The following is a 13,696-nucleotide window of genomic DNA, read 5'->3' on the forward strand; positions in this document are numbered from 1 at the left end:
CTCCCATTCAATTGATTGCCTCTTTGTTTTGTTTCTTTTGCTGTGCAGAACCTTTTTAGTTAGATGTAGGCCCATTCATTTATTTTTGCCTTTTGCTTTTACTTGCCTTGCCTTTGAGGTCAAAATTATAAAATCTCTCTAAATCCAAGGTCCATGTGTTTAGTGCCTGTTTTCTTCTATGCAATTTGTTTCAGGTCTTATATTTGGATCTTTGATCCATTTTGAGTTAATTTTGGTGTGTGGCGACAGCAGTTTAGTTTCACTCTTTTGCTGTGGCTCTCCAGTTTTCCCAGCACCATTCATTGAAGAGGCTTTCTTTTCTCCATTGTATATTTTCGGCTCCTTTGTTGAAAATTATTTGCCTATTTCTGGATTCTCAATTCCGTTCTCTTGGTCTGTGTGTCTGTTTTTTTGCCAATATCGTGCTATTTTGATTATTGTCGCTTTGTAGTATGATCTGATATCAGGCAGTGTGATACCTCCAGCCTATTTTAGTTTTTTTAAAAACACTGATCTATCACTTGAGAGTACTTTTATTTTTAATGCTTGAATTTTTGAAACAAGATTATATTAATTTATTACTTCAGATTTTTATATGCACCCATAGGGGAAAGATACTGATTAACAGTAATTTCATGCATAACTACTTATAAAATTCTTAGTGTCCATATTGTCTTTAAAGATATTGTATCTCTTCTTATAGTAACATTGTTTTATGTACTATATATCCAGGGTTTTTTTTTTTAAGAGCTACAAATTATCATAAGGTAAATTATAGATGTCCCAAGGACTTCATTCCGAGACTACAGATGAAAATTCTGTATGTTCATTTTATTAGATAATATGAAGGTGTAGATACGTAACAAATATTTCTATCCTTACTTGACTAGTAATCAAATAATTGGGTAATATGAAAACATGAAATAAGTAAAATGTATGTATGTATACACATGTATATATGTGTGTATTTATGTACATATGCATATATACATGTGGTGTGTGTGTGCGTATGTGTGTGTATGTGTATGCGCAGTTGACCCTTGGACAACGTGACTTCAAACAGCATGGGTCCATCTATATATGGATTTTTTTCACTAAATACCTGTACTGTTTTCGATCTGCTATTGGGAGTCCACAGATGGAGAGAGAGCCAACTGTATGCGTTTACCCCATTTTATATAGGGAACTTGAGCACCTGCAGATTTTTGTATTCATGGCAGATCTTGAAACCAATCCTCTGCAGGTACCAAGGAACAACTAAGTTTTGGGGGAGTCGGAAGTTATATGCAGATTTTCAACTATGCGGGAGTCAGTGCCCCCGAACCCCACATTTTACAGAGGTCAACTGTAGACACACAACATACACACATAACCTATTGATCTGCTTCTAGGAATTTGTTCCTAAAAAATAATCTAGCAAGTACATAATGACAAATATGCAATAGTAGTATTTATTACAGTGTTTATAATAATAAAGTATTGCACATAATCTAAATGACCACCAATAGGTTTTAAATAAGTTATGATAAACAATGGCATATTATGTAAGAATTAAAAATAATTACTTAGATTTATAGTTACTAACAGGTAAGATCCACAATCTGTTAAAAGAGGGAAAACAAGTTTAATACATTATATAGACTATCCTCTCTACAGATGATAAATACTAGAGTCATCAGAGAAAGTAAGGATTTCATATGCAATATGCAGAAAAAGAACATTTTAGATTAACATTTCCAAACCTTTTTGCACTCAGATTCTTTTTCTAAAAATTTTAAATTAATATTATTAATTTGTATAGTATATGATCATGACTTTTAAATAAAAAGTATGTTATAACAGTATAGTATTAAAAATTGCCTTATGAATTTTTGTTCTGTGTTCTGGAGTCATTGTTGGCTCATAATAAGGAAACTTTCTAATGACTATAACTGTTCAGCAGTCTTAAAAATTTCAGGTATTCTATGTGATAAATGTAACCATTTATCATGTATACTGAAAATAAACTTTAAGTATAATCCAGTTTCTTGGGTTCCTGGTCTTGACCTGTAGCAAATCGATTTATGGTGCCATGGACAAAGTTTATTGCCTAATCCTGAGAGTCTGTAGCAGTCTCTTGTAAGAAAAGTAGTACAGTAGTCTTTTAATAGTTTGTGAATTATAAAATTGTATTTGACAGAGTTTAGGCATTCCATAATTCACGGCATTTTAAAAATTATATTTTATTACCATTTAGGCCGAATACATCAAGCAATGGTAACATCTTTAAATGAAGATAATGAAAGTGTGACTGTTGAATGGATAGAAAATGGAGATACAAAAGGCAAAGAGGTATGATCATTAGGTTAAATTTTTATTTCTAGTCCTGCTATCAAATTTTTTAATATAAAACGAAACAGAAAAGTATATAATTTTCATATAGTACATGTATTCTTTATCATTCTTTTAAAATCTTTCAAACGATTAAAAAATTTCACTCAAAGAAAGAGGAGAGATTTCTCCTTATGTGTATCTTATGTGATTGGACATATAATCAAGACCACAAAATTAACCTTAAGAGATATTTTTTAAAGGTGTGGGTTATAATTCTAGATAATCTAATTTTTAAAGCAATACCATTCTTTAGGCTAAAATTATTTAACATTTATTCTCTCTGTGTAAATTTATTTGAAAAAGTAAAAGGTTTGTCTAAGTACACTCAAAACGCATGCGGTTTTTAAAACAGATTGACTTGGAGAGCATCTTTTCACTTAACCCTGACCTTGTACCTGATGAAGAAATTGAACCCAGTCCAGAAACACCTCCACCTCCAACATCCTCAGCCAAAGTAAACAAAATTGTAAAGGTTAGTGATGAAAATTCAGAGAATGAATGTGTGTGTATGTGCGCACACACGCTGCTTTGAAATTGGCAGGCTGTGGGAATATGTTTTAAGTATTAGTTGCTTTGTTAAAAAAAAAAAATTCTTTCTGCCATCCGTATGCATGTATATACATATATACTTTCAAGGATTGAGGTTGTCTAATGCACAGTTATGACAATCAGTATATAACATCCTAGAAATTCCTTGCCTGATTAGGATTTTTCCTAACACGAATAGCTTTTCAGGAGATATGGGTCAAAACAGTTGCTTGTTAGTGTTTGTTGAATGAATACAAATGACTTCGATAAAGAAAGAATGACTTTATTATTCATAATAATGTTTCATTCCAATAGTCTTTTGAAATAGTAATTCTGCTAATTTTATGTTTATTAAAGAAGGGAAATAATGGAGTATAGTTTAACTATTTCTGTATTGTCTGTGAAGATAAACTTTAAAACCATAACCATGCTATATCCTCCCTAACAGTTTTATCTTTATAAAAAAATAAAAGGCATGCTATTTTTATATTAAAAGATAATTCCTTTGCATTTCTATTAAAACTTCTGACTGTTAAAACTTTGTATCAAAATACAACTGTTTTTAAGCTAGACAGCCCCTGAAAATTGTTGAATCTGCAATTTATGTTCAATTCAACAAGCATTTGTTGATTTTTCTACATTCTTGATTTTATCACTTACAAATATGAATATGACATAACTCTAACCCTATAGGAACTCAACTATTTTGCAGGGAAGACATCCAAATATAATATGATAGAAGCTTAGCAATATCAACAGAACCTTCTGCTTTTTAAGCCATGCATATGAACATAAGGCAGATTTTCAAGTTATATAATTTCAGCATATTGAAAGTCACTGCTTTGGGGTCATTAATTACCATTTGTAAAAGGACTGTTTTTCATATTTGGTTTCACAGGCTGAAGGATCTTCATAGTTTATCCTTTTGGGTATGTCATTAGCAACCTTTTTTTGTAGCGCATTAGAATCACCTGGAGAATTTAAAATACTGATTCCGAGGCCTGCTCCCAGAGATGGTTTATTTTATCTAAAAGAAGGCCCTAACATCAGTACCTTTTTACTAGTACCCATCTCATTTGAATGTGCAGTTAGAGTTGAAAAATACTGCACTATTTGGTATCTTTTTTTCCTAGGTGAATAAAATGAAGTCTTGGTATATAAATAATAGGACCAAATATTTGCTGCCCTAATCTATGCAGTCTTTGAAAGTCTAATGAAACCTTTTAGTATAACTGGCAGTGTGCATCTCATAATATTTTGATGTTTCAGCTTAACAATGGGATGTAAGTTGTCTAAAACTAGTATTTTATTAATTACCCCCTGATATTCAAAATGAAACGTATTACATAGTTGTGGCAGAATGGCATAATGATTAGAAGTGCACTTTAGTGAAATTACTCAACATCTCTTTACTTCAGTTTCCTCATCTGTGAAACCAGAATAGCAATAATAGTGACTTCATAGGGTTGTTGTGAAGATTAAATGAATTAATACATACAAAGTCCTTAGAGCAGTACCTGGCTCACATTAATTCCTGAATAATTTTTTTGGGTGGAGAATATTCGTATAAAGAAACTTGAATATTGAAAGCATTAGTCGTGATTCATTAGAAGATCGTTCATACTTTTTCTTCACTTAGTTTTATATTATTGTATGTCAGCCTACTTTTTTTAATTAAAGGAAGCTGATTATGAGGAGTAAAATGAGTATTTTCTCTTACAGAATCGACGGACTGTGGCTTCTATTAAGAATGACCCTCCTCCAAGAGATAATAGAGGTGAAGCAAATATTTATCTATTAATTTTGCCTACTGACTTCTTAGTATGGCCTTGACAAGATAAATTAAAAGTAAATATTATCCTTGACATTATTATTTATTTAAACATTATGTAGCTAATTTTAAGATTGGTGTCGTCTTGATTTTTTAACACAATAATATTGACAATATAAAAAACGATTTCTAAAGGTATGTGATGAATATGAAACTCTGATCTATGCAATTTTTGATTCATTTCATTTACCCAGTAAGTTTTCAGATTTGAGGAGAGTATTTTGAGAAAGAAAGGAATGAGGAAGTAGTCACTTGATTGATTCCACAAAAGTAAATTTAATCATCATGACATTTTACATAATTTTCTAGCTAATAAGCTTCCCAGAAAGTGTCATGAGTAACTTAGGAGTCAGCTTAAAAAAAAAAAAATCAACATGTATAAATTTTAGTTAATTGCAGGTCTTCCATATATTTTCAGCCAGAAGATACAAAGCATAGTTTGCTTCTCATCTACTTTTCACCAGTTCAGAGTGGTCCTTTCTGAGAGTGACGTTGCTCCATATGGGTGGTGAAGAAGGATGGGCGTAGGTATTAGGAGAGATTGGAACTAGAGGGAAAGTTCTTGAAACACAGTCCTTTGAGTCTTGTGAAAATTTATATTTCTTTGTAGAATATGATATTTATATTTAATGTTATATGTCTTTTTCACTTTTATAGCATCCACAGTAGGAAATTCTCTGCTAAAGATTTGCATATTTGAGGAGCAAAGAATGAGAATTGGAATATAAGGAGGGTTGAAGGACTTTTAAGTTTTTGTACTTTGAATTATAAATTTTTCAAAATGAGAATGCATTTAAAATTCATATTTTGTACACTTACATTTTTAAAATGATTATTAAAAATTAAACTTGGCTTTGGTTTTTATGTAAATTATTTAGAGTTTTATATTTAAAATTATATTGGTGGCACCTAAGTCTGCACATATTATGCTGAAAACCTCTTAGCTTGTCAGTTGGTTGAACAGAATTATATATTTTGCTTATGCTCATATAAGTAGAAAACCTTTCAATTTGCTAATGCAACTATTAAGTATCAGTTCATATGAGATACCACTGTTCCTTTTACCAAGGTTCACCTTTACTGATTTTTTGTTCTGAATTTTAAAATTTTGTTTTACTTACAGTGGTTGGTTCTGCACGTGCACGGCCTAGTCAACTTCCTGAACAGTCTTCTTCTGCACAACAGAATGGTAGTGTTTCAGATATATCTCCAGTTCAAGCTGCAAAAAAGGAATTTGGACCCCCTTGTATGTAAATCATGTATCAAGGATTCAGTCATTTTAGACATACATGTATTCTCTCTTGGTCATTCTTATAAGTCCCCAAATGGTAAACAGTCTAACTACAAAGTTGATTGCAGATTTCATTTTACCACTGTAGAAAAAAAACTTTTTTCTTGTTAGTTTAGTCTGTTGATTGGGTTTTTAAATGTATATTTTAGAGGAAAAAAAAATTTTATAAATATAAAATTATAACAGTGTGTCAGTTGCATTGAATTTAAAATTCTGGCCAGAGAATATTTTGACAGATGTTATAGAAGAAATTCTTATGCTTCTTACTTCAGAGATCTGTGATTCTAAACCAAGAGATGACATGTATTACTATGAGTCATTTTTTTTTTGACTCTTTTTTTTGTATATTGTCCTGTTCCTACTTTTGTTAAAGCAGCTCATAAGTAAAGTTCATATAGTTGTTATAGGCATGCTTTATCACTGTATACTTTTTTTTGGTTATGTGGTGAAATTATGCATAAAAGTTTTGTGTATAAGTACAAAACTCTAAAAAGAAGACTATACTTCTACAGCTCATCTTTTTCTTTCAGCGCGTAGAAAATCTAATTGCGTGAAAGAAGTAGAAAAATTACAAGAAAAACGAGAAAAAAGGAGACTACAACAGCAAGAACTTAGAGAAAAAAGAGCCCAGGTTTGTAACAGGAATATATTTTGTTCACGTACCAATAAAGATTAGACTGCGTCAGTAAAAGTGTTGGCTTAGGAAAAATTAGTCGAGGCATTTATTTAAGATTTTAACATAGTTTCTCAAACTGATAGTGAGGAAAGAATAAACTCTTGTGAAAATAAGTTATTGTTACAGATTTTACTAGTTGTACTTTTCATGTTTTAGTGGGTATGTCCTAGTTTGTTCCATTTTGAATAATAAGCTATTATGTTAGAGAATTCTAATTCATGTGTCATAACATCAAGAGTAAAAGGATTTTGACTTTAAAATATCTAAAAATACATTCAGAAGAATATCCACTTAAAGTGCATGATTATGTCATAAATTTTATTATTATTTTTCCATGCTTAATAAGGTCAGTGTAACACATTGAAAGGGGGGAAATTCCTTGAGTTTCAGTCATACTGGATATTGAAAGTGTATCTATCTGTGTTTTGCTCCACTCTGTGTTCCTTTAGCTATCTAGTAGCAAAACTGTTTACTAGCTTTGGGAAAATTACATAGAGGACTGGCCTTTTATCTCTCTATAGTTCTTCACTTATTAAAAATTATTATTTTACATGTAACTCCTCCATTGACCTTATATTGTATCTGTTCTCAGAATTTGTTTCCTGTCACAGTATCGTTTCTTTAGGAGTATGTTCACATGCCTTTAATCATAAAGATGTTTTGTTGGGAAATTGTGGATTCAGTATAATATTCAGCTAGAGTAAATCGGCTTTTATTTGAAAATGACCTGAGAATGACCAGTTTGGTTTTGAAATAAATAATACACGAAACAGATAAATCTACTGATAGTTAGCACATATGCCACCTGGTGTTTCCTTTGGGTAGTTCATCATATTTTCACATCTCTGTGATTTCTTATTTTTCACTTTACATTCTACTTCTCAATTGGCATCGTTGGTGTTACTTCCTTTAAGAAGATTAATTGAAAGTAAGTTTCAATAACAGTTTTGAAATTTAATTATATTCAGAGCAAACCTGAATATGGTACATGAAAAAAAAATATGACTTAGAATGTTCAGTAATTTATTACTCATGGCTAAGAGAGATTGTTAACTCTTGCTGTTTACTGTATCTGGATCTGAATTTTCTCAGTTTTGAAGCAAAAAAGTAAATTATAGTTGTTACGTAAAATTTCCCATTGCCAAGAGACCAAAGAAAGAGGCTGACACACTCCATCATTACATTAAGCATTTAATAAGGAGACGTACATATGAGGTGCGAATTGGGCAGCAGCAAGTGACATGGCTATCCTCCATGCCATGTGGCAGGTGCTAAAGGGTTATATAAGACAAGGCAGGATGGGAAAGGAAGAAATGCCTTACATACTTGCCCAGACAGTGTAAGGGCCTATTCTAGGAACCAAGAAGCCTGGGACACAGAGGAAGAGTCACACAGTTTCTTAGGGGGTTTGTGGAAAGTAGTCTCTGTTCTGACCCTTATCTAGTGAAACTAGCTGGATCTAGCATGAGAGGCTGAGTCAGTGAGGCACGGTCAGACAGTGATCACATCTTAAAACATTTTGTCTCTTTTCCACAGTAGTAAGCATTTAATAATTTGAGTTTCAAAGATTTAAAAAATTGGCTTTTGATTCCTTTAAATTCTATATCCTATCAATTTGGAGCTGTTTTTACCATGCCTTAGGTTTTTTTAGAGAGCCAACAAAAATAGGAAGCAAACATAAACGAATCTATATAATCTTTATTTCTACTTTGCTAGATTAAGAATTGGGGAGAAGAATCTGATTAAATGAATTTTTATAGAATTTCAGCTTTTCTGGAATTTTTTGTTAATGTTTAAGATGAGCATTATTTCTCTTTTGCTCCATTTTCTAGGATAATTAAGGTATAATGGATGAAATTTTGAAATAGGTCAAAGGTGGCTTTAATGAGGAGAGTTTGGTTTAGAATTAGCACAATGTGTGTAGACTAACAGAATTTTGTTATTAATATGAAAATGATTTCTGGATATATTATTAGTCATGAACTCTGAAACTAAATTATATCACATCTCCAGTTTGAGTTTGGGCTTGGCTGTGACACATGATACAATCTATTTAATTTTCAAACCATATATCACAAACACCACATTACTATAATAATAAATGATGATTTTCTTTGTCTTCTCATAGGACGTTGATGCTACAAACCCCAATTATGAAATTATGTGTATGATCAGAGACTTTAGAGGAAGTTTGGATTATAGACCATTAACAACAGCAGATCCCGTAAGATTCTTTGTAAACCATTGCTCTGGAACTTTTTGTACTGTAAATAAAAACATGTTTGATAGCCACTAATTTAATACTATGTTTACTATGTAAACCTTCATCTCTTCATGGATGTTCATTCCCTACATTTTAAGAAGAAAAGAACTCATCCACATTTATGCTTATCTTCCATAATTTGATATATCAGACCTGCTTCCCACAGAGATGTCCGTTTCAAAGCAAAGCCTCCCTGTGTTTGATTGGGCAGAGCAGCTGTTAAAGGAGTGATGTCTGAACACCCAGTTTCCTTTCTGATCATCACTTATACTTTGATTTCAGTTTCAAGCTTATTTCCTTTTTGGCTTAAGCTATAGATCTCACTGTCATTCCAATTTACTATGTTATTTTAAAATAATTGTTACTTTGGTTTTTAATAATAAGAAGTGGTTGTTGAGGACTGCAGTAGACCAGAAATGCAGTGCTCAAAAAATATTTGGTCTTATTACTCAACTCCTTTCCTGTTGTAAAGTGAGAATTTATTAAACGGGGAATACTTTTGTAATTGTTACTTATAAAAAATAATCCATCTTACATACAGAATATAGTATTGAGTACACAAAATATGTTTTGTGGTCAGCAGATGTATTATGTAGGATTAAATAAAGTTGTTTATAACATTTACATCCCATATGTTTAACCCACTACATCTGAGCTCATACCTAAGGACAAGGATTGCAAACTTTTCTGGAAAAGAGCTAATAGTAAATATTTTTGGCTTTGTGAACCACATTATAATGGTATTTGTCACAACTACTCAATTCTGTTTTTGTAGTATGAAAGCAGCCACAGACCCTACATAAATGAATGAGTGTGACTGTTTTAGTAAAACTTGACAAAAGCAGGTAGTAGTCTGGATCAGGCTTGCAGGCCAATCCCTACTTTATGCTAATTATTACTAAAAGGAGATATTGGGGAGATAAATTTTATGAAAGGTATTTATGTGTAAGAATTGGCAAAATAGAAAATTTTGGCAATTATTTTGCTCAATAATCTGGAATCAGTTTTCTTGTCTATAGTTAATTACCTTTGCCAACAACTTTCCCTATAATCAACCTGAAAATGTGTCACTTGGTAGGAAATTTTACTTTTTCGTATACAGCATATCTTGAAGTGAATTAGGCAGGTTCTTAACATGAACTTAATGCTACTAAAAATAGTAATACCCTCTTCAAACTTACTTTCTAATGGTTAACCAAATAAAAAAATAAGAAAGTTTCCATTATACTCAGAATTTTAGAAATACGTCTCATAACTATTAAAATATGTCTCATAACTATTAAAGTTTGTTTTTTTACGCTTACTTATCTTATTTATACCATGCCTAAATTTCTAAAACCTCTGAAAGAATTATTGCATTATTTACTTTTTATCGTTTCGCATTCCACTGATAATCACTGAAATAAAATATTTTATTTCTAGATTGATGAACATAGGATATGTGTTTGTGTAAGAAAACGACCACTCAATAAAAAAGGTATGATGCTTATTGAATTATAATAAAAGATTGCTTTTGTCCTGTTTGTAATTTATTTTGTAATAGCAGAAATCAAATTGATTTGGAACAGCTAAATGTTAGTCATTTAATTTGTACATAACCATTATGCAGATTTCTATGGTTAGATCTGTTGATTTGTTACTGCCTATGAATTATTGCCATTCCTGATTCTTGCTTCACAAAAATCTTGATAGTTTTACTTTGTTGTTGAAATTTTCTGTCTTGTTGAGCATATTTATGGGATATTTATATTTACAGAACTCATTACTTTTATGTAAATTCGTACTACTTAAAATAATTTTCATACGGTAATTCAAATGCTGTGAAAATTACTGGGCATTGATTTTCATTTATTCTTTTAGAAACTCAAATGAAAGATCTTGATGTAATCACAATCCCTAGTAAAGATGTTGTGATGGTACATGAACCAAAACAAAAAGTAGATTTAACAAGGTACCTAGAAAACCAAACATTTCGTTTCGATTATGCCTTTGATGACTCAGCTCCTAATGAAATGGTTTACAGGTAGGTAAATACATTTATTTTAAATTAGAGTTTTGTTCTTATACCATGTGTTCCTCACTACCCTGCAACTTACGTGATACTGGCATATCACTCGGAGGTGAAATATGCTTTCTTATTCTGAGTTTAGACAAAGAATATAAAATAAACACTATAACGAATATTAACATTTGTTCTCTTTAATGTTCCCCCAAATCATAGTTTTCATTACTGATTAACTTATTATAATTTCACAACATGTATATGGATAGAAAATTTCTAGGAAAATGTTGACATTTTCTATACTTCGAGGAATGGGATATAGTTAAAGGACCTTTGTTTTTTACTTCTTAATTTCTGTACTAGTAATGGAACTTGAAACATTTATTATATATCAGTCCTTTGTCTAAATCTTGTTTTAGCTCATACTTCAACTTAAGAGAAAAAAAAGGTTCTTTAAACTTACTTGCATTTGTCTAGTTTTTATCATCTTTAAGCTTTGGATTAGTTTTAATACATGAAATTCTTATATATTCACATATTTAACTTATAAACAACTCAAATTTATGTATATACTATATCGATAGCCCAAATTTTTATGCCAAATTTAAATTTTCATATGTAGTTTGTAAACATTCACTAGTAACTATTGGAACATATAAATTAGTTTAACGGCATTGCTGTTTGAGTCCTTGCAGAGCTGTCTTGCCAGTTACTTGAATGCTGTGTTTTGATGCCCTTTTATTTTGTAAATATGACTGTAAACAGAAAATTACAGAGTTACTAAGAGTCCTAAGAATTGCACATGTTATAAATGAAATAGTGTTGAAAGCAACTCCATTGGTTTTAAGCCAGTAAACTGGGAGTTCAGTTGTAAAGAAAGGACAAAATTAAAGAATATGTGGATGCTAGATAGAAATACTGCGATGAAATTGTTTTAAAGGTAATTATAATTATAAATTGTGTATTTTTTACCTTTCTGAGAATGAAGTCCTCTCCTCCCCATTCACTCTCTTCCCTGCTTCCACTCCTGCCTCATAAAATATGTCCATTTGCCTTTTATAATCATTTTCAAGAAATCATTATAAAGATATGTTTGTGTGTATATAATAGATTTAGTAAACATTCTGTGTTTCGCCCTATATTCATGCTTCTTAACTTTACCAATATTGATTATGTCTCCTTTCTTTTATCCTTAACTTCTATGGATTGAGGAGTTAGAACTTTTCTTGTCTAATCACTCTGCAGACTCATTTCTAGAACTTTGTCTGCTCCTTTTGTTCTGTACTTTCTCTAGTTGTACCTTTTTAAAAAAAAATCAGTAGGGCTGTATAAAGTGTTTCACATATATTATTTTGAAGCCTATATAGAAGGTAGATTTGTTATCCATCATACTTTTTACTACTCTGTTCAATGAATGAAATATTTCCTGTTCTTCCTACTTTTTAATTTTAACTAGTGGTGATTACAAAAATAGGTTTGAAAAATAATCCAAACCATAATATTTTGGTATCCTTTTCTTGAATTAAGACTGTCAACTCAGAACAGTGTCTTATTTAAGCACAATTTATATTTACTTGTCCACATTCAATGAAATCTTATCACTTATCATTTTTCTACTTGCTTAAATGGTCTAAGATATGTTTTTGTAGTTTTTTTCCAACCTCTTTACCTTTTCTCTATTGAGATTACCACTCTTGTTTGTATTGAAACTTTTGATCCTGTTTATTGTTTGTTTTATTTTCATTATGTATGTTTTACCTGTCTGGCTAATATTACCATCTTTCATTGTTATTTTTTAAACTTTCCTAATGTCCTCTATATGTGTCATAGCTCAGTTACTATCAGTTTTTTTATTTTGTCTATTGTGATCATTGTTTATTATGAAATTATTGCTTGAGATTATTTTTTAAAGACCTTTAAGTAATTCTAAGATATGGTTATTTAAAATATTTAATGAATCAAGGGCTCAATTATGACCTAACAGTTGAGATTATTGATTTGTTAAAAACCATGGTATAAGTTTTGTTTAATAAGACTAGATATTTTATTTATTTTTTTAAATATTGACAGCACATTCTAACTGGTGCATATTATTTTTAAGGTTTACAGCTAGACCACTAGTGGAAACTATATTCGAAAGGGGAATGGCTACATGCTTTGCTTATGGGCAGACTGGAAGTGGAAAAACTCATGTAAGTAGTTTATTACAGTTATATTCTGGTATGAAGCTAGTTTTTTTCCTTATAGCTTAATTCTTAGACCTAAATTCTAAAGATTTATTCCTGAATAATGTCTATTATTCTTTATTTTCTTTTTACAATATAGACTATGGGAGGTGACTTTTCAGGAAAGAACCAAGATTGTTCTAAAGGAATTTATGCATTAGCAGGTAAGTGCCCTTTGTGCATATCATTTGTAATATTCTTGAATATTATTCAGGTGCCTTTGAAATAAGACTCGGAAATATCATCCAGGATTTTAAGGATATCTGTAATGTTATATTTACTCTGTGTTATGTGCATTTCAGGTTATCAGACTGTTTGATAAGAACTGTGCATTCGGGGTAGAAATCTTGATTATATTTGTGTCATTGTGATGTCTCATTGGAGCTTACTATTCGTTGTTGAATAATGATTGAAAAGTGTCGATTTGGTATGGTTATGAGAGTAACCTTATTATGACCACCTATAACTATGCTATTTATAAGGATAGGTAGTAGTTTCCTTTTATTA

The 13,696-nt window shown here is 31.0% G+C and overlaps 1 protein-coding gene across 3 annotated transcripts in view; it reads left to right on the forward strand.

Moving 5' to 3' along the window:
- Positions 1 to 13,696, forward strand: part of KIF2A (kinesin family member 2A) — a 60,615-nt gene that overhangs the window by 30,699 nt on the left and 16,220 nt on the right. For 2 of the 3 annotated variants that reach the window (XM_039870003.1, XM_039870001.1), the window contains exons 2-11: positions 2,237 to 2,331; positions 2,726 to 2,845; positions 4,624 to 4,678; positions 5,856 to 5,978; positions 6,554 to 6,654; positions 8,828 to 8,923; positions 10,385 to 10,439; positions 10,823 to 10,985; positions 13,066 to 13,156; positions 13,290 to 13,353. In XM_039870003.1, coding sequence (XP_039725937.1) covers positions 2,237 to 2,331; positions 2,726 to 2,845; positions 4,624 to 4,678; positions 5,856 to 5,978; positions 6,554 to 6,654; positions 8,828 to 8,923; positions 10,385 to 10,439; positions 10,823 to 10,985; positions 13,066 to 13,156; positions 13,290 to 13,353 — 963 coding nt within the window. The remainder of the gene's footprint in view (positions 1 to 2,236; positions 2,332 to 2,725; positions 2,846 to 4,623; positions 4,679 to 5,855; positions 5,979 to 6,553; positions 6,655 to 8,827; positions 8,924 to 10,384; positions 10,440 to 10,822; positions 10,986 to 13,065; positions 13,157 to 13,289; positions 13,354 to 13,696) is intronic. The other variant, XM_039870002.1, reaches the window with a different exon arrangement.

This window comes from Pteropus medius, unplaced genomic scaffold (assembly GCF_902729225.1).
Source record: "Pteropus medius unplaced genomic scaffold, Ma_sr-lr_union100, whole genome shotgun sequence".
Lineage (NCBI taxonomy): Eukaryota > Metazoa > Chordata > Mammalia > Chiroptera > Pteropodidae > Pteropus > Pteropus medius.